Source organism: Rhinatrema bivittatum, chromosome 4, assembly GCF_901001135.1.
Source record: "Rhinatrema bivittatum chromosome 4, aRhiBiv1.1, whole genome shotgun sequence".
NCBI lineage: Eukaryota > Metazoa > Chordata > Amphibia > Gymnophiona > Rhinatrematidae > Rhinatrema > Rhinatrema bivittatum.
The window spans coordinates 480,049,216-480,071,384 of record NC_042618.1 but is presented as its reverse complement, the minus strand read 5'-3'; the positions used below and the strand labels follow the sequence as shown (position 1 = coordinate 480,071,384).

Sequence of the window (22,169 nt, the reverse complement as noted above, 5' to 3'; positions counted from 1 at the left end):
TAATCTCGTAATATATTATTTCAATTTATTTTAATGCCTCCCTCCCAGCCAATTAAATAAAACCCCCGGGTGTTGTATAACAAGATAATATTGCAAATGTAAAATGTGAAGAGGAAATGTTAACACGTACATGGGCCAGTTCGTACGATCCATTAAACATCTTCTCCAGATAGAGGTTCAGCTCCTGCATTCTGTGGTGATCCCGATGCATCAAGGAGACGTGGTTCTGACTGGAAAACATGAAACAAGGAAACCAGGTCGCTCTGATCCAGCCGCGTAATTGCGCAGGTTTACTGTATGATTTCACATGACGCATCCACTGCACGCCTTTAGGGTTAGCTCAAAGTCAGAGAAGAGAAGCTATATACGTTCATTTGCTTTGCTAATGCTTGCAGCCATATTCTAATTATCCAAGATGTGTGTAATAGAACAGAAGGAGCAGCTACATTGTGAATGAATTGGCTAATTAGCTCTTATACTGAAGTCACAATTCCAAGTTTTTGACACCTTGGTCAAAGCTGGGAGGTTAGCATTCTGACTTATTTATTTGATTTACTGCTTTTCTATATTAGCTCAAGGTTGGAATATAAAAAATGCACAATGGGCCTTGTATTCTTGCAATGCCGATGGTGAATAATTAGCACATAGAAACATAGAAATGATGGCAGAAAAGGACCAAATGATGCACCCACTCCGCCCGGAAGCTTATGCCAGTATCTGCTGCACTGGGCAGGTTACCCTCATGCTTATCAGTTTCCCAGACCATAAAAGTCAGAGCCCTCGGTTGCTGTCCAAATCCAATGTTCCCTTAACCCCTGCCGTGGAAGCAGAGAGCAACGATGGAGCCACATCAAAAGTATCAGGCTTAGTGATTAAGGATAGTAAAAGCTAGGGATGTGCAGAGGGACGCCATACGTTGCATTCGTGATTCGGATTCGTCGGGGAGCAGATACGTTGCATTCGGCCGTATGGCGCCCCGATGCGTTAATACGGCGATTTCTATTCGTGCCCCAGTTAAAATTAAAATTAACTACAACCCCCCACCCTCCTGACCCCCCCAAGACTTACCAAAACTCCCTGGTGGTCCAGCGGGGAGTCCGGGAGCCATCCCCTGCACTCTCACACCCTCAGTACCAGTTTCATCATGGCGCCAATAGCCTTTGTCACAGGGGCTACTGGTGCCATTGGTCAGCCCCTGTCACATGGTCACCGGCGCCATCTTGTGCTCCTACCATGTGACAGGGGCTGACCAATGGCACCGGTAGCCCCTGTGACATAGTATGGGCAAAGGCTATCGGCGCCATTTTAAGTACTGGCATCGGACGGCCGGAGTGCAGGAGGTCGCTCCGGGACCCCCGTTGAACCCCCCAGGGACTTTTGGCCAGCTTGGGGGGGGGGGCTCCTGACCCCCACAAGACTTGCCAAAAGTCCAGCGGGGGTCCGGGAGCGACCTCCTGCATGCCAGCCGTCCGATGCCAGTACTCAAAATGGCGCCGATCGCCGATCGCCCTCACTATGTCACAGGTACCGACAGTCGGCTCCTGTGACATAGTGAGGGCAAAGGCGATTTGCTGCCAGTATTCAAAATGGCGCCGATCGCCTTTGCCTCACAATGTCACAGGGGCCGATTGTCTGGGAGATGGAAGACACCAACCAGGCACTGGCAAACTTTCCAAGAGCGAGAGAAGGATTCTCATGTGCCTGAGAGGTCTGAAGAGAGACATTTTCTCATGGAGAACACCCAGTTTTCATACAGATTGATGCAGGATGCAGGAGAAGCTGTATTTTTCTACTGCTGACACATTTTACTTTGCTTTTCAGTAAAGTGCATTTTTGTTTGCACCGCACCCAGTTGTGCGCATCCTGTTTCTGAGAGATGGCGTGGATGATGCCCTCGGGCCTTATAGCTTTGCTGATCTCCGTGGCAGAATCCAGCTCTGGAATCACAGCTAGCTTTTCCTGAAGCCCTGCACAGTCTGAAAAACTTCCAGATCTTCCTGCACGTCCATAGATGCAGTCAGTCAGGCCCCAGGGATTTAGGAGGAAATAAAAAACCTGGGGTTTTTTTTGTAAAAGGTAAAGATGCTGTTAATCTGGGAGTATTAAGAACCAGTGCAGTACTTACGGTTAATGCTGTTAATCTGGGAGTATTAAGAACCAGTGCAGTACTTACGGTTATTACCTAATTTTATAAAAGGCCATTTCTGCACAAAACACTGTTTTACCCACAGAAATCCCTTTGAAAATTACCCTCTATAATAACAAACCTATGCAAGCAAATTATATAAATAGCTGAAATCTTAAAAATAATTGTAACGTACTCCACATGGATAAGCAGAAATAAAGATTAAAAGACAAGCTGAAGGCGACACCTTTTTATTGAACAAAATCATTCATGACTAGATTTTGAGATCTCTGCTCCCTTTATCAATGAAAAAATGCACACTCACATACACACACACACACAGACACACTCACACACATTCATATACACACTCACATATCCACATACACACACACATTCATACACACATACACTCTCATATCCACACACATTCACATAACACACTCACACACACTCACATAACACACTCACATACATTCATATTCTTTTTAGCTATTTATGCTTAATCTCTGTATCCTCTGCCAAGTTCCGCTGCCCCCCCATATTATCTGTTATCTTGTTATCTTGTTGCAATGTAAACTGCCCACTGAGGCGTTAGTTTGAGTTCCTTGTAAACCGGTGTGATATGTATATTATACAGGAACATCGGTATATAAAAACTAAAAATAAATAAATAAATAAATAAATATACATACACATATCCACACACACACACATTCATATACATACACACATATACCCACACACACACACTCATACACACACACATTCACATAACACACTCACACACACACATTCACATATTCACAAACATACATTCACTGAACACATACATGCACACACACACATATACAGACACACAGTCCAGCTAGAGCTACTTCATTTCCTAGGGGTTGAACCCTTGTGAAAAGTGACAATCTGGACAGTAAAGCTGGTCCTGCTGCTCACAAGTTTCACACTTCTGCTATTCCTCTCGGCTTTCTGTGTTACCATCTGCCTAATATATGCTTTAATTTCCTGCGATTCAATTTACAATGGAGTTATTGAGCCATCACATTTTCTGGATAGCTGAGTGAATTAGCCTTTGCTCTCATGTCTCATACTTAAGGTGAGCCATTTGTTGTAACAGAATAAACCTGCTGATTTCTAGGGAAGTGCAGGGCTGCTGGTGAAGCCCATCCTGCTCCTGGCCAATGGAGGAGAGGCCTAGGCCAAGCCCATGCTGCCAATGGCCACAACGGGAGGAGAGAGGGGAATGGATGGGGAAGTGAGGGGACCACAGTTGTCAGAGGGAGAAACAAAATGGTTTTCCTGCACATCCCTGCTGATTACTGCTTTCCATGCCTGATTGTGGTGATGCCCACTGCATTGTGCAGTTCATCTCTGCGCAGGGCCATGCACCTCTCCTCTAGCTATTGCACATGTCTCTCCCTGTGACCAATCTCCACAACACCCATCCTTTGCATTACACAAAAGTATGCACTTTTATCTGACGAATATTCATTACATTCTGAAAAGCAGACCTCTCGGAGGGGCGATGCTCCGGGAAGCACTCGGGAATCACATGAAATAGTGCAGGAAGTGGCCTTACTCTGGAAGGGCCGGCACTGGCAGCTGCTTTTGGAGCTGGCTCTGGAGTTTTAAGAACTGGCTGAATGTCTTTTCGGTCAATGTGACTGTCCCATTACTCTCCACCACCTCGATCAGGTACACCTGGGGACGAAAAGCAAGTTAAACGACAAAAGCAGGCTGTCCCCAGATTTTAAGAGAGTGCCCCTAGTTATCACATTCAGGTGGAAGGAAGGAATGAGGTCTCAAGCCACAAATAACTTCAATGGACTCGCACAGTTACAATTTAGAAATGGTTCAAGTCTAGCAGACGTTTGTTTTAGAAATCAGTACTTACTTGGATTGTTTCCCATTTAAGTGGAACATCCAAATTCAAACCACTTGAATTATTCAAAGGCAGTATGAATTTTCAAATGTTTCTAGTTTAAGTACAGAGCATGAATACAAATCCTGATATCCAAGCACAAATGATTCCTGAGGCCGGTCCTGGTGAGACTCCAATTAGCTGATACCTCCCACTTTGGACTGGGTTCATGTTTAATGCAAACGAGTTTGTCCAAGTTAACGTACCTGCTCAACCAGGAACCGGACTGAGAACATTGCACTGGGCTGCTTTGCGAGGCTGACTTAGGTAGCCCTGTAGCAGAGGTCTGGCAGTGAACCAGGCGCACGCCCTCTCGTCATGCACTAACAACAAAGACTATAAATAATTACAATGCATTCTGTACAAAAGCTGCAGCCAGACTTCTAGATGTGGGCCTCATGGGTCACCAGATGGGATGGGAGATGACAATTCCAGCCCAGTGCAGATTCCTTCTTCACATAAATGTTAATAATGTTTGGAAGAGGACAGTGCATTTGCTCCCGAGTTAGCCGAACACAGGCTGGATATTTGTTTAATTGTTCAATCTGTTTGATGTAATTTTCTGTTGCCTTGTTCTGTGTAAACCGAAGTGGTATGCACTAGTGCATGAACTCCGGTATATAAAAGCCTTTAAATAAATAAATAAATAAATAAATAAATAAATAAATAAATATATACCGAAAGAGCGCCTGCGTGAAGGAAAGCAGTCACCGATGCGGATGGAGGGCGCAATACTCACGCTTTCCTGTTTCCTGCTGAATCCTAAGACGGTCGCTCTTCCGATTGACCTGTCCGTAATGGGGGTGGCATCTCGAGACGCAGGCTGGGAAGCAGACTTGGCAGAGCGTGCGACCACTATCTGTGCCAGGATATGGATCATATTATTCAGTTTAACGGGGAAACACTCCAAACTCTCCTTTATTTTGCTGGGAAGAGAAGAGACACAATTGAAGACTGACAGGAGTGGCCACACATTGGAACATCTGGTGCCTGTGCTATCTAAAGGATGCATTGCACTTGCCCAGAATCCTAACCCTAATTAGAATAATAATAATAATAATACCACCTTTTGGCTGTATTTAAAAATATGTACATCCTTCATCTGGAGCCACATAGGTCATATTTGAAGAATGATCTCATGACCAGAACCTTTGGATGCATTTGATCTTGGCCTCCTGTATCTGTGCTCTTTTGGACAATACGATAAAACGACTTCTTTTCTCTTCCTCAAGATTCATATCATACCCCATATCCTACCACCAAGCAGGCTTCATAAGAACATAAGAAGCTGCCATACTGGGTCAGGCCGAGGTTTCATCAAGCCCAGCATCCTGTCGCTTCCTATATCTTGCTTTTTGTTTGTTTTTTGTTTTTTTTAAGAGATTCACTTAGCCACACAGAAAGGTCAAGCCTGCAGGGATTGCCATCTCCATCTGCTGGAGACAGAGAAACACTGAAGAGATGCAGGTGGCACTCCAGGTTAATAGGAGTGCTCTTCAAGTTTTTCTCTGTCTCCATCTGCTGGAAGGGAGGCATAACCCATAGTCTGGACTGATCTGGGTATGTACAGGGAATAGCAATTTATGGACTTCTCCTCCAGGAACTTGTCCAAACCTTTTTTAAACCCAGCTTACCAACTGCCTTAACCACATCCTCTGGCAATGAATTCCAAAGCTTAATTGTGCGCTGAGTGAAAAATAATTTTCTCTGATTAGTATTAAATGTGCTACTTGCTAACTTCATGGAGTGTCCCCTAGTCCTTCAATTATCCGAAAATGTAAATAACTGATTCACATTTACCCATTCTAGACCTCTCATGATTTTAAACACCTCTATCATATCCCCCCTCAGCCGTCTCTTCTCCAAGCTGAACAGCCCTAACCTCTTCAGCCTTTCCTCATAGGGGAGCTGTTCCATCCCCTTTATCATTTTGGTCAACCTTACTGCTAGATTCCACCCTTTGAAATTCAATACACATTTAATCAAATCTTCTTCAGAAAATCAGTAATTACTATGAGGTAAAAAATCCCAGTACATATCGATTTTGTTGATGTCTAAGTGATTGTGGAAGCTCTAAAATGTATTGTGAACTGCTTGCTTGTGCAGATTTGGGGTATGATCCAAGGTGTGTGTGCAGGGTTTGGACCTCGGGAGTAACAAAATGCCCATTTTTATGTAGCGCCAGTGCGCACTCCAGGTGTGCTGGTGTCCGCCATGCTGCCTTTCACTTTACCTGGTAAAGTAGCTGGTTGCCTGAAGGTCGGAGTCCTGTGGGCGCAGGTTACTGTACACGTACCTCAGGTCCTGGATGCCTCTCAGCTCCGGCAGTCCTGCCTGCATCATCTTTCCAAAGAGATCAGTGAGAAAAATCAGTCATTTTAAACAGAACTAAAGGGATCATCCCTTCCTAACAATCCCTCCTTACAGGCAGAGGGAAAGCAGAGTATGACTCAAGGTGAATGGAAAAGAAGCTGGAAATACAGCCTGGACCAGCGGAGCAATCTGGATACGTCCTGGAGAAGCTTTTACTCATGACCGAGTCTGCTCCTGGCTCCGGCACATTTGTGAGGGACCTGTAGGCGGCCTGGGTAGTGTAGCAGAGCTGTACTGGACGATGCATTGCATTACACTCAGATTCACAGTGTAATGCACGACACGAGCACTAATCGTGAACTCTTAACTAATGCACATTGTCTCTGTGACTTACAGTTCAGATGTACAAAACTATAGGGCATCTACATTTCAAGCTATTTGGTATATGTGTGTGCGTGTGACCCCTGACGGCTGCCGTGGTCTCGATGGACTGACCGGGTGCGCCAGTAATGTGAGGTGAGTGGTCTCTGCAGACCCTGCCCTGCCAGTGAGGTTAGTGGAGGAAGGGAGGTGGCACCCCCCCATGTGGCCCGGATTCAGAGGGGGAAAGGAGGAGAAGGCAGTGTAAGGGGTGCCCCCTGGAGAGGGATCTTCTCACAACTGGCAGCAGAGAGGAGACCTGTGCAGTGCAAGGGACCTGGGGGTCAGGGGGGAGAACGCTGAAGAGAAGACGTTAGCGGGAAATTCCTCGTCTGTCTGTGGAACAAGGACACTTGTGCATCTGAGGAAGGAGTCCAGAGAGCTTTAGAAGCTGCCGAGAGGAATAGAGAGAGCTTCCTTACAGAAGGTGTGCGAGAGGGTCCAAGGGAGAAGGGTTCCTGGCCCAAGAGCTGACCTGTTATGAAAGGCACTGATTGCTGCTGAGAGTGAGTGAGATTTATGAATCTGTGCTGCTTCGGGCTTTGTGTTCCTCTCCGGTGCGCTATCCCTTCTTTTGGACCTCGTTCACCTGTCATCAGTGCCGGTAAAGATCTCGTATTCCTCGAACATTAGCTTTGGACTGGGCTGAGGGAAAACCCTAAGGACCTTGACAGGGGTTTCCTTCTCCCAGGAAGGTCATGGCCATGAATCTCCCCATCAGCCCCTGCACTCAGGACAAGTTTAATACATAATTGTAATGCGTTCCTTTCCAAGGCTGACGTCCATCTCTTCCTCCACGGAGCCAAGGGAGTGGTAAAATACGTCAGTGGATCTAACGGAGGAGCCCAGCAGAAAGTGGATCACAAGCAGGGGGTGAGAGCAGACGAGGCAAACTGCTGAGAGAGAAACAGATCATCCCTGAGATCCAAGTCCTCTGAACAGCAGCTGCTCCTGGCTTTACAATTATCTCCTGTTCAGAACTGTGGGGTCCCTGCCAGTGGCTCCTCTCATCCCCATGGTACAGCATTCAACCGTGCTCGGGAATGGCTGATGAGAGTGGCAGTCAGAATATCATCACTCCAGCAACGATCTCTTCCTGCAATCGTAATTATACGCATTTACCCTTCCCTACAAAGTCTCTCTCTTTGCACAGAAAATCATCTTTCACAATCTCCATTCTATTAGTCTTCCTGAAGTCCATATTCAAATGCACCGAGCCTGCAAACTGAGAAGTTATACAGCTAAATGGAAATGTGGCCACTTATCTGGCCAAATTCAGCCGGATAATTATTTATCCAGCTAGGATAAGTCAGGGGCGTTCTGGGGAGGAGCTGAATGAGCCACATAGTCAGAGTTAGCTGGATAATTTATCTGGCATGGCGGTGCCATTGGATATTCAGCACCAGTGAGGAAGATACGTTTATGGACCCCACCCATCCATATTCAAATTTCCAGGCAAGAGTGTTCAATCAATTTTATTCTGAATGCAACCCTTACCCCAGATGTTGCAGTTCTCAACTTATTTTACTGTTTTCTACTTCCTTTCTGTCTCTGTTGCTATTTTAACCTTGTGTAGTGCTTGCTAGGTAAAACAGTACAATGCGGTACCTGTTTCACATATGAAACAACAGATTCTATCACATGATAAACCTTTACTATGCTAAACAGATTCACGGGGTGATTAATATATAATTCTAAAGTGCTCTTTGATGTTTTTTAAACATTTAGAAACTATAGCTTATTAAAGGCTGCTTGCAATAAATATGCCACATCCTTTTTAGACAACATCAACGGGCTGAAAACTCAATCCCTATCTGTTCTCCCACAAAAGCACCTGAAGATACACATGGCTTGGTTACATGGTCTACGTTTGACAGAGTAACTAATCTTGAAATTAGTAAAACCATTGCTAAAATTAATCCTGCTGTTTACCCACGTGAACCAATTCCAGCCCGTTCCTTGAAACAAATACACGGTGTTATCACTCCGATAATCACAGCCCAATTAATCATTCCCTCTCAGAAGGAATTGTACCACATGGGTTAAAACAAGCTGTGATAAAGCCGATCCTAAAAAATAAAGCTGGTAGGATCGACGTTTGGGACAACTATTGTCCAATATCCAATTTATCTTTTCTCTCAAAGGTACTTGAAAACGCAGTTTTATCCCAACTTGTAAATCACCCAAAGGAACAAGACATTCTCTTCCCAAATCAATTTGGATTTAGGAAACATCGCTCAACTGAGACTTCTCTCCTCTCTTTAACGGACTCTGTTTACGAGGGTTTGATGCTGATGAATCTTATTTCCTAGTAGTAATCGACCTAACAGCTGCCTTTGACACTGTGGCCCATACCCTGCAGTGCCAACAGCTGGCTGTGTTCTCCTCCTTTCTATCTAAAAGAACATTCCAAGTCACACTGGTCAATCACATTTCTGATACTTCTCATATTGATACAGGTGTCCCTCAAGGCTCAGCCATCTCGGCAACACTATTCAATATTTACATGCTCCCACTGTGTAAATTATTGGCGGACCTAGGAATTACTTTCTTCTTGTATACTGACGACATACAATTTTACATTCCCTTCTCCAAATCATTTGAAAATACAGTATCGACACTTTCAACCTGCATGAAAGCAATACAGCAAGAACTATCTCAACTTAAACTGACTTTGAATCCGAAAAAGACTGAAATCATTTGGTTAAGTAAAAACTCTTCGATAGTTCAACCACTGACTCTAGGTAATTTTTCAAATCACTCCCTCAAATCACGTACGGGATTTAGATATCCAGCTAGATGAGAACCTTACTATGGAAAAAGCACAGCAATAAATTAACAGAGGTTAATTTGTGAATATTACATTGTGAATATTAACTTTCAGGGACCTTCCACACTGTATTGCAAACTCTTTCGTAAACCTAGACTACCTTAACTCCCTATTGCTCGGTCTTCCCACATATTTCTTAAAATCATTACAATTATTACAAAATCCCTCAGCAAGACTTTGGTTAGGAACTAGGAAATTTGATCACATTACACTCTCACTGATTTCACTGCACCCGAATCTATAATAAAGCATTAACGTTACTATTTATAATCATTCATTCCAGTAACACCGGTCTGATAGGCGTGATACTATAACCATACACACCTCAGCGAACTCTAAAATCTCAAAATAAAGGATTATTGAGTGTTCCCACAATACGGAGCACACACCTGACACAGGTAAGAGATTGTGTGTTTTCCATAGCGGGTCCAAAGCTTCGGAGCTCTCTACCTGAGATGTTACGTGTGATACCAGACAGAAAGAGATTTAAATGTGAGCTAAAAACAAGGCTCTTCAAAAATGCTTATAACCTAACTTAAAACATCAGAATGTAGAGAGATACAATAACAAGGACAAGAGATACTAATTGAAGCATGAGGAACAAATTTAAGGAGAGAATGTAAGAATCTCAGTACAACATACTGACTAATAGATGATATTTGTTATATTATTTTATTTTTCTGTACTTCTCATCTTATGACCTGGATCTTTAGTTAATATGCATTGGAACATTTCATTTGATAGGTGTTAATGCCTGTTTATGAATACTATCGCTGTAAACCATCATTATTTGCTGATTTATAGCGATGAATGTTACTTTTGTAAAACCGTAGTGATATCTATATGGAACGACGGTATATAAAACGTCTAAATAAAAATAAATAAATAAATAATTGGACAAGACCCAGAAGCTGAGAAACTACTCTTATTCCACAACTGGAGGCATTCCCTTCCTAGCTAGACATTCACTACCCTGGAATAATTGACAGGGACTCGAGGAGCGCACTCAGCTCTCAGAACATAAGAACACAACCTTTGGCTACAGTTTCTTATTGCTGCAAACGTCCCTTTCCGACGGCTTCACTCTGCCTACCTCTCTTTGTTTGCTCCTCCTCATGCTGCGGATGGACGCCTGGCTGCCGCGGCGTCTGCCTGCCGTCCTCTCCGGCGTCCCCGGACCGGCTTGGGTGCTGCCTCCCGCCATGCTCCGCTTGTACCATAGGGCGCGTGCACCGCGCGGCCCTTCTTCTTATTTCCTACTTGGCGCGAACCTCCGGGGTGTCCCCTCGTGATGACGTCATGATGCCCGGATATTTAAAGCCTACAATGTTTGCTAGCCTTTGAGTTAGCAAGGGTTATCCTACGGGAATCCTACGGATGGGATTCGCTCTCCGTACCCAGCTACTCTGCCTCTCCAATCTCTATTGGACTCTCTAATGCTAATGGGGTACCCGCTCCTTGGGGGCCTCACTTGCTTTCCAGGTCGCTATCAGGAAACCGGTACTCGCACCTTGAGGGCCCTTGTTCCCTGACTCGCTGCCTACTCCTACGCCCTTGTTCCCTGACTCGCTGCCTACTCCTACCTTCTCTTCTGCCTGGAAGGATTCGCTATCTTCATCAGTGAGTACTACCATCTTCACCTCAGAGCTGTTCCCTGGAACCAGGCACTCGCTCCTCGAGGGCCTGCCTCCGTTCCAGCCCTAGTGCCATCTCCTACGTGGAACCGCTGCGTGAGAACATTATCTGCAAGCCTCTCAGCTCTCAGGGATCAGGTACTCGCTCCTCGAGGGCCTGCCTCCGTTCCAGCCCTAGTGCCATCTCCTACGTGGAACCGCTGCGTGAGAACATTATCTGCAAGCCTCTCAGCTCTCAGGGATCAGGTACTCGCTCCTCGAGGGCCTGCCTCCGTTCCAGCCCCAGTGCCATCTCCTTCGTGGAACCGCTGCATGAGTACATTATCTGCAAGCCTCCCAGCTCTCAGGGATCAGGTACTCGCTCCTCGAGGGTCTGCTCTCCCTACCCTGGGGATCTCCATACTGGGGTCTTGTATATTCTCCACGGTACTCATTCTCTCAGTTCTTTCCACTACAGCACTGCTACCGGAGGAGTCACTGTCCCAGCGCCTGAGGGACTACAAGCCCAGCCGGGCTATTCCAGCTGCTCACTACTGCCCCCTCTGGTGGCTTCCTTACACAGTCTAATAAAAGATCAAACTCTGTGTTTGTGTGTCCTGAGCTAAGCCTGACCTGTGGCCCCTCACGGGACTTCTCCCCGTAGGCGTGGTCAGCTGCCACAGTGTCCAAGGGTCCACCCAAACCTCACAGTTTACAACACTTATATAAAATGTAGATTTTGACTTTAGTTGCAGGTCTGTAGCATCGTGACATTCTGGTCTGAAAAGAACAAAAGCTCTTTTGTGTCCCGTTCTTTTGGCTGAGGGATCTGCTCTTCCTTTCTCCTAAGAAGAATGCCTGACTTGAAGTCTTCCCACGGACAGTATGGCCTTTGTGAGGTGTTCTGGAGGGCTAGGGGTGGTACGGAGTTGCAGTGATCAGCCGTGGTTAGGTGGGATGCACCTCTATGGATTCTTTGTTAGCTACTTCTCCATCTTAAAATCCTAACCACTTCTCTATAATAAACACACATTTCCCATAGTCGTGACTGTAATGCCTGCTAGTCTTGACTAGATTGTAAGCTCCACGGAGCAGGGACTCTTTTTATGAGTAGCTGCCCAGTGCTGTGTATGTCTAGCAGCGCATTAGAAATGATAAGCATTAGTAGTAGTAATGGATAAAGTGTTTGCCAGGTTAGTCTACAAGAATGTGCAGAAATCAAAATCTACAGGGCACTAAGTGCTGGTGTCTGCTTCATTTTCTTTGCTAATTTTGAATTGCTGTTTTGTAAATTGCTTCTTTTATTCGAAGTTTCTCTGGAAAGGGTAAGTGGGTAGTCAGGTATAAATGCCTTTCATTTTATTTGCTCAAATTTAGCCAATGCTACAAACAAATGTTTTGAAGAGATTTACAAAATGTAGATTGCTCATATAAATCATACAATAGACAAGAAGCATATAATCTTAACAGGCTATTACAATAAGACAGCATCTAATAAATAAAATTAAATACACCTACTCCCTACTACCCTAGCAACGCTGATCCCACCCATCAACCACCCCATTTCCAAATTCCATTATACAGCAACAAACATCTGTAAAACAAGCTTTCATCAACCATAAAGTCCAGCTTCCCCTCATTACAATATAACACACAGTTAAATCAGTAGCAAAATAACCAGGCCTTCGCCTTCTTCCTTAAAGTAAGACAGTGCTCCAGTAATCCAATCCTCAAGAGAGATTATTCCACTACCAAAATGGCCGCCTTCCTGGTTGTCTGTGTGGACGACCCTGGGGTGGCGAGCACAGGAGAGGGGCGCACCCTCACTCCAGTAACAGCTGAGGAGGAGTTCAGGTGGCCCAGCCTAGAACAGGAAGGGGGAGACACTGCCCAGCCCTGGAGGGGAGCTCTGTCCAAGACTGGGAGGCTGTTTCCCCTGCCTGGGGTGGCCAGGGGGGTCCTGCATAACTCTTTGTCCAGATCAAGAGGAGGCTGCAGTCACCTCAAGGTGAAGAGAGAGACCATGAGTATTGTTCACAGGTTTCTGTTTTCCTACTTGATTTTTGGGGAAGGAAGTTCCTTTTTTCTACATCTGGAAAGACTAAAGAACTGAATTCTAGTGATGCCTTTCCTCCAGGGAGATCATCTGTTAAAGGGAGTTTGGAGAGGACACGCGACAATGGCAGGATTTTAAGAGCAGGAGCGCACATGGACCTCAGGTACTGTGGAGAAATGAGATGCACCTCCCACCTGGAGGGAAACCCATTCTCAGGACATGTACTGAGAGAGACTTCCAGACAGACCTCAGCTCAGTACTCCACGGGAACACAATCATTTAGGCATCTTACTATTTTGGACAAATCACAGTAAACTTTTAATTTGAACTCCCCACCAGTGAGCCCGGCCTGTTCTCTCAGTGTGCCTGCCCCGAAGAGCTATAGCAACACACAGGGAAGGGATTCCACCCACGCCTTCCCCCCAGAGATGAAGAGCCCACACCCCGGGGTGATAGGACTGGCGTCTGTACAGCTAGGACTTACAGGCTCTCTCTCATACACACACACATGCAGACACTCACTCATGCCCTCTCTCTCTGTCTCACACACACACTCAGACATGCATACAGGCTCTCTCATACACACACACACACACATACACATACATACATGCTCTCACTCTCCCTTACACACACATTCTTTTAGGGTTTCCCCCTTTCTTCGGCTGCTGCGGGATGGGATCCATGGTGACCTACAGGACCTGACTTCGAGCCGTGGTGGGATGGGCTCCACCGCAGCCCCACTGAGCCTTTGATCTTTGGGCCGCAGTGGTTGCCCTCTGCCAACTCCAGCCAGGCTTTTGATCTTTGGACTGTGGTGGGGTGGACTCTGCCGGAGCTCCACTGAGCTTTCAATCTTTGGGCTGCAATGGAATGGCCCTGCCGGATCTTCGCTCATTGGGCCGCAGCAAGAACGGCTCTGCTCTTCAGCAAGGTAAGGTGGTCACCACAGGAGTGTTTATCCAGTCCCAAAATTGTGCTGCCTGAGGCAGCCACCTGACTCTACCTCATGATAGAACCGCCCCTGCCTGCAGTCAATGAGCCATTAAAATCACAAAAAGATAAGCCACAGGATTGGACAGCAGAGATAAAGGCAGCATCAAAATAAACACACGTTATTCTTCCTCTCCCTTTAGCATTGTATCAAGATCCAATTCTCTTCTACTAACAGCCCTTGTGAATTAGTCATTCTGCAGAACATAAGCTCCTCAGTACTTGTGCCAAATCACTGAATTCTTCCCACGAGGACATTTCCAGAGAAGGCGAAAGTATCTTTGTTCTTGTAGTTAGTGTCCATGCTTCCTCCCAGGTGCCTTTTGCCAAATACCTAGAAGCATTTCCCTTGGCTCTCCAGAACCTCTGGTACCAAACAGCACTGTTGGACTGGCAGAACCAGCAGGTTTACAGAGATTCTCAGAATCACTTCGGGTCCTTCCCTCTGAATCCCACTGAAGAAGAGCCACACTCCCAAGCTGATCTCAGACGTGTATTTACACAGGGCACCCGCCCCCTATGGAGACAGGCAGACATAGAGCCATGCCCTTCAGTTGCACTAGAGGATAAGTGAAAGTTTGGGGAAGGACACTTTACCAGTGGCACAGGAAGCAGAATTCAGGGCAGGAGTCACATGTGCAACTCTCTCTGGGGTAAACCCACATAGGGAGATTCGCAATAATCCAACCTAGATGTCACGAAAGCATGGCGGGAAGATAGATAAGGCTTCATCTGCTTTATCTTCCGTAAACAGCCAAAACAAGATCAGTGTGTGAAATGATAAAGTGAAACCAGCGTGCATTAATAAATAAATAAAACGGCCTACATTTCTTTGTTGACCTTTATGTCTATATTTAAAGAAATGCAGATAAGAAACTTGGAGATGGGGGAAATCACTCTGTATTAATCCAATTTCCCCGTCACTCCACAACTCACAAACCAGAATTCACAAATCACAATTAGCAAAAATCTCACTTGGCTTGTGGATGAATAGCGGGAGATTTGTGGATCATCAGCCTCTCTCCGCTCTTTCTCTGCCATTGTAAATGGATTACATTCCCTCTATTTGTAATCGCTCTGCTCGTGACCCTGCGACCCTCTGTAAGTTTGCCTCATCGATCTCTTTGCTGAGAGAGACCCTGGCTGCAGGCTATGATGATGCATTTCTTCATGTGGGCTTCCCACAGATGTTTCTACGGTTTTCACAATGATGGGAACTTCATGGATTATTTCTTCCCTTGCTCCCAGGAGCAATTGCAGAACAGCTGATATCTGCAAACATGCTGCTCAGCACCATGAACAAAAGCATTAACTCCATATTGGGACAAGAAAACTGTACTCAAGATTCACAGCTTGCTGGAAATTGCCAGCAGTTACCCTGCACAACACAAACACCTTCATAATTTATCACTGCAGAGCACGGTAAATGTTAGGACTAGGTTGCACAGAGGAGGATCACTTTAGTGCCCCTCGTTCAGCTCGTCTAATCATTGCTGAGAATGAGAGCACGATTTACTGTATGTGGCACAGGCGCGCCTCGGAAATCTCAACTGCGTCTGCTACAAGAGGAAAAAAATAAGTGGAAAAGAGAAGCGGCTGAAGTTGGAGATGTAATTCTGCATTTTAAATCATTTGAATTATTGGATTATCGGTGCCTTATGGCATATGACATCTGTTTAATGACATAATTATAGGAGATCAAATGCCCTATGATTATAGGTGCTTTATGACACGCGTGGTTCAGCTCCCAGTGGGCCACTTCTTGTCTGGGGCATTGATCACAGCCTGAAGCGATGGATAGTCCTTGCATGCTGAGAGCTTCTTGTGTGAAAGATAAGTCAGGATGTGGGAACCGTAGATTGCTGATGAATGACCAGAACCCTTCTTTCTTCTTTTGTGTTGATTTCTTAAGAATATCACTGTGGCAGCTCTATTCTTTTGTATTGGTCATTGGCCATTACATTAAATTAACAAAATAGCCACAGAATATAGTAGCAAACTACTATAAACCAGGTTCCTGCCCCCACAAGCTTGTCATGTGTGGACCAAGTTGTGTCTGGATCTGAGGGATGTGTTTTGGACTTGTCAAAAAGCAGTTTTCAAACCTGCAGAGACTGCAAGCCGCCGCAGCCAAGGTGAAGGAATATAAAAATACATCAAAACCCCAGTATGCTCTCCTGTGAAGGACAAATGTTCTGCGAGAACCAGCATCCAGCACTCACAGTATTAACAAGTTGGGAAAAGGGCGGTGCTGTTTAGCCTGCCCAGAGAACTGCACTACATAGCCAGCAGAGGAGGAAGCCAAAGGAATGCTGGGAGACCATTTAAGGAAGAAAAGATGCATATTGGCTGGCTCTGTCTGTGTGTGAGGGGCAGGGATGGCCAGGAGTTGGAGCCAGGAGCCAGGAACAGAGCAGTGCATCTGGCAGCCCCACAATCAGTTCTTCTCCTGAAGAGCTAAATTATCAAGAGGGAGAGACAGAAGTCTGCGCTCTGAAGAAATAGAAAGACAGACTGCTGTTCTTGCTTCATAGCCGAGCTACATGTAAAATCCCAACAAGGGACAAAGATGCCAGGAGCTGAGATACTGAGAGACTTCCTTTCAGAGCTATCCAGGCCTAGGAGCACATGGCTGGATCACCTTCCTAAGAGACAGAGTTAAGTAATCTAAACTTTGCACAGAGAGTATCTTAGCAGAGGAGGGAAAATGTTTATTTCCTTGCCTTTTGTCATCTGGCTAGCTCCATCATCAAGAGGGATTTCTTCATTTTTTGATTGTTTTTTCTTCCACACAATTTGGTTTTGGGACAGGGTGCACCCTTTACAAACTGGTGATCTGGGGGTGGATCTGTCCCGCCCCCCCCCACCCCCTTTTTAAGTATTCAGGTGTAAAGACAATTTTTGAAAGCTGAGTACTTCACTGCTTTCCCCCCCAACCTTTCTCTATTAGCGTTCCTCATTCTTTTATTATCCATAGGAGTGTGTTGTTTACCCTGACTAACAGGCCATGCCCAGTGTTGTCTTTGCATTGCTTGGTTTAAAATAAGAAAACTGCAAGCTTATATCATACTTCCTACTCTACTTTTCCAATTTAATGTTCTGGTTGGCTTTACTGTCTACTTACACAGTACTAGTGAAAGGGTTAATTACTGCTTTATTCTAACGTCAGGATTGTATCCGGTCTGTGCTGCCACAAGTGAGAGGTTGTTTGGGAAGGGCACAGATTTGTGGTATTGGGGTGACTGGGACCCTGTCTCATCCCCCACTCAGGCCAAGAACCTGAAGATAAATTTCTCATGTGATACTCCACACCCCAAGCATGAGGAGTAATTCATACTCCAGACGAAGGGGGGCCAAGATAGTAGGCTAAACAGTTTGGCACTAAATATATTAATGAGTTTACTTATGAACAGGACAAACATTTTAATTTTTCTTCTGGCTTTTTTTGTTTAATTTCATTTTAGCGCGCGCTTTTTCCAAATAGCACACATTAAAACAAAATAGCACATGCTAAAATGAAATAGCACACACTAAAACAAAATAGCGCACGCTAAAATGAAATAGCACGCACTAAAACAAAACAGCGCATGCTAAAACGAAATAGCACGCACTAAAACAAAACAGCGCATGCTAAAACGAAATAGCACGCACTAAAACAAAACAGCGCATGCTAAAACGAAATAGCACGCACTAAAACAAAATAGCGCATGCTAAAACGAAATAGCACGCACTAAAACAAAACAGCGCATGCTAAAATGAAATAGCACGCACTAAAACAAAATAGCGCATGCTAAAATGAAATAGCACGCACTAAAACAAAACAGCGCTTGCTAAAACGAAATAGCACGCACTAAAACAAAACAGCGCATGCTAAAACGAAATAGCACGCACTAAAACAAAACAGCGCATGCTAAAACGAAATAGCACGCACTAAAACAAAACAGCGCATGCTAAAACAAAATAGCACGCACTAAAACAAAATAGCGCATGCTAAAACGAAATAGCACGCACTAAAAGAGTGAATTTTCAATGGAGTTACACAGAAACAAAAGAATATAATGTAGCAGTTCTGAGAAGCCCATTGACGTACTTAAAACCGTTTGAAAATTCAGCTCTGTGAAGTTAAGTTTCAAAGGAATTCCATGCGTAAAATTAGCAATTGTCAAAATCCCATTTACGCACATAAAACCCAGCTTTAAGCGCATACATCGTGTGCACTTTCTTCATCTTTGCGTGCACTATTTCAAAGTTTAGTGTGTGCTATTTTGAGACAGTGAGCTAAGGTAAAGTGAAAGTGACAGTAAGCGTAAGGCACGTCTCTGCTCGGGATATGAAATAATAATAATATCGGTTGTTTTGTGCATGATGGGGGCTGCAGCTTGAGGAGGACCCGCGGCAGCACCATAGACAGATGGCCTGGACCACTGGGTCCTTGCCTGCTAATATCTCTGCTTCTGTGGTGATAAACTCAATGGACTTGTGCATTCTCCTTTGTGTATGGGAAGAGGGAGAATGAATGTCTGGAGAGACGACATGTTTCAACATTCAGATACCGAAAGACTGCACGGGGCAGTCCATGGCTGAGCCTTGAACATTTAAACTTTGGAAGCCATGCACTGGCAGACTTTGTGCAATCGCCTTACCAGCTCCAGCAGGTTCAGAAGCAGGTAGCTGCGTTTCCGGAGCACGTTGTAAGCCTGGCAGCACAGCTCCACGAAATCCTGGAAGCGCTGGGGGGTTTTCCCTCCTTCCGTGATGAAGTATTCCATCTCAGACGTGAAGATGAAGGGAGCCCGGTCTCTTCAAACAAGCCAGGAACACAAATGAAGACTTCGTGAGCTTTACCATTCAGACTTTTCTTTTCAAGTTTCTCCCTCTGGGAGGTTTCTCTCTCTGTGCCAGGGCACTGGGGTCCAGCATGGTGCCTCATACACTGGCAAAAGCCACTGCGCTCTAAGCCTGTAGGATATTTTGTAAGACACTCATTTATTTAACTGTCATCTTCAAATAAAAATAAAATGTATCCCGTCTCTCTGGTACCATATTTTATTGTTCCAGATATACAATAAATCATGTCAGAATAACTGTTCACGTCCAGCCGGTCACAGCGTGAGTTTAACTCCATTCAGCAAAAGCTCATTAATGCTAACGCAGACATTAATAAAACAAGGTTTGGGAAAAAGAGAGAGAAGGTCTTGCTGAATACGACTCAGAGTCTGTATTGTAACTTTGATATATGAGGAAAGAATTTGAATAGGGTGACACAGCCCCCTATGCTCTAAGACCTCCAGCTGGTACAAGGGATGTCATTCCATCATCAGACAAGCACCCACACGTGCTGCTCCAGACCCCACATGCTGCTCCAGACCCCGCACATGCTGCTCCAGACCCCACATGCTGCTCCAGACCCCACACATGCTGCTCCAGACCCCGCACATGCTGCTCCAGACCCCACATGCTGCTCCAGACCCCGCACATGCTGCTCCAGACCCCACATGCTGCTCCAGACCCCGCACATATTGCTCCAGACCCCACATGCTGCTCCTGCACATGCTGCTCCAGACCCCGCACATGCTGCTCCCGACCCCGCACATGCTGCTCCAGATCCCGCACATGCTGCTCCAGATCCCGCACATGCTACTCTAGGCCCTGTACACACTGCTCCACACCTCACACATGCTGCTCCAGACCCTGCACATACTGCTCCAGACCCCACACATGCTGCTCCAGAGCCCGCACATGTTGCTCCAAACCTTGCACATGCTACTCCATACCCCAGACATGCTTCTCCAGACCCCAGGCATGCTTCTCCAGACCCCACATATGCTGCTCCAAACCCTGCACATGCTACTCCATACCCCAGACATGCTTCTCCAGACCCCAGGCATGCTACTCCAGACCCCACATGTGCTGTTATAGACCTGCACATGCTCACACATGCTCCTCCTCCAGATCCCATGAATGCTGCTCCAGACACTTCACATGCTACTCCAGACCCCACATCTCTCACACTTGTTGCTCAAGATCCCGCACATGCTGCTCCAGAACCCATATGTGGTGCTCCAGACCCTGCAAATGCTCACATATGCTGCTCCAGACCCCATGCATGTTGCTCCAGACTCCACATATACTGTCCCAGACCCTGCACATACCACTCCAAACCTCTTACATACTTACACCATATTTCGGTGGCATTTAATAAGTATTTACCCTGGTGAAATCACCTGACTGAAAATGCCCTTCTGAAATGCTACTGTAAGTGAGGGCCGGTTCCACGGTGTGTGGACATTCAGCTGCGGAAAAAGCTGGGGCAAGCAAACTGCATGCGTAACGTTTGATTTTCTAATCCCGAGCCATGGGAATGAGCGGTGCGGCACATGAAAAACCTTCACGCGTCACGCTACTCCAAAAGGTCAGATTTACAACTGTTGCTGACGTTCCCTCGGGGGCACTGGGATTCTGAAACGCTTTCCAATGCTTCCGGGGTCGGAAATTAAGGGGGCCCCAGAAAGGTCCCCACACTGGAATCTTTCTAGTGGGATCCCCTTCTCCCAACCCCCTGCCTCGTCTTGACCGGTTTAAAAAAAATTAGTAACAAGTCCTCTTAGAGCCCACCCACACTTAAGGCGATCTGCTGCCTTGACCAAAAATGTCCCTGCTCGACCCCTCCCGATCCCCCCCAATGTTCACTTAAAATCCTGGTGGTCTCATGGGGAAAGCAGCGATCCCTCCCTCCTCGCTCCTGTCCTGCTGGCACTCTTTGTCAAAATGGTGCCGCTAACCCCATGAAGTTCCTGGCCACGGCCGTACACTGAGAGGTACCACGGGGCTGATCCTGCAGTTCCTTTCCCTGCAGTACACATACCACGCCTTGCTGGACAGGCCCTTTAATCCCATGAAGTTCCTGGCCACGGCCATACACTGAGAGGTACCACGGGGCTGATCCTGCAGTTCCTTTCCCTGCTGTACACATACCACGCCTTGCTGGACAGGCCCTTTAATCCCATGAAGTTTCTGGCCACGGCCATACACTGAGAGGTACCACGGGGCTGATCCTGCGGTTCCTTTCCCTGCTGTACCCATACCACGCCTTGCTGGACAGGCCCTTTAACCCCATGAAGTTCCTGGCCACGGCCATACACTGAGAGGTACCACGGGGCTGATCCTGCGCTTCCTTTCCCTGCTGTACACATACCACGCCTTGCTGGACAGGCCCTTTAACCCCATGAAGTTCCTGGCCATGGCCATACACTGAGAGGTACCACGGGGCTGATCCTGCGCTTCCTTTCCCTGCTGTACACATACCACACCTTGCTGGACAGGCCCTTTAACCCCATGAAGTTCCTGGCCACGGCCATACACTGACTGAGAGGTACCACGGGGCTGATCCTGCGGTTCCTTTCCCTGCTGTACACATACCACGCCTTGCTGGACAGGCCCTTTAACCCCATGAAGTTCCTGGCCACGGCCATACACTGAGAGGTACCACGGGGCTGATCCTGCGCTTCCTTTCCCTGCTGTACACATACCACGCCTTGCTGGACAGGCCCTTTAATCCCATGAAGTTCCTGGCCACGGCCATACACTGAGAGGTACCACGGGGCTGATCCTGCGCTTCCTTTCCCTGCTGTACACATACCACGCCTTGCTGGACAGGCCCTTTAATCCCATGAAGTTCCTGGCCACGGCCATACACTGAGAGGTACCACGGGGCTGATCCTGCGCTTCCTTTCCCTGCTGTACACATACCACGCCTTGCTGGACAGGCCCTTTAACCCCATGAAGTTCCTGGCCACGGCCATACACTGAGAGGTACCAGGGGGCTGATCCTGCGCTTCCTTTCCCTGCTGTACACATACCACACCTTGCTGGACAGGCCCTTTAAC

At 46.3% G+C, this 22,169-nt stretch overlaps 1 protein-coding gene across 1 annotated transcript in view; it reads right to left on the bottom strand.

The window, feature by feature from the left end:
* Window positions 1-52: 52 nt before the first annotated feature.
* Window positions 53-22,169, bottom strand: part of PIK3C2G (phosphatidylinositol-4-phosphate 3-kinase catalytic subunit type 2 gamma) — a 183,699-nt gene continuing 161,582 nt past the window's right edge. Inside the window, 5 exon segments of the mRNA XM_029597544.1 lie at window positions 53-230; window positions 3,717-3,838; window positions 4,798-4,984; window positions 6,292-6,401; window positions 18,927-19,083. Coding sequence (XP_029453404.1) covers window positions 53-230; window positions 3,717-3,838; window positions 4,798-4,984; window positions 6,292-6,401; window positions 18,927-19,083 — 754 coding nt within the window.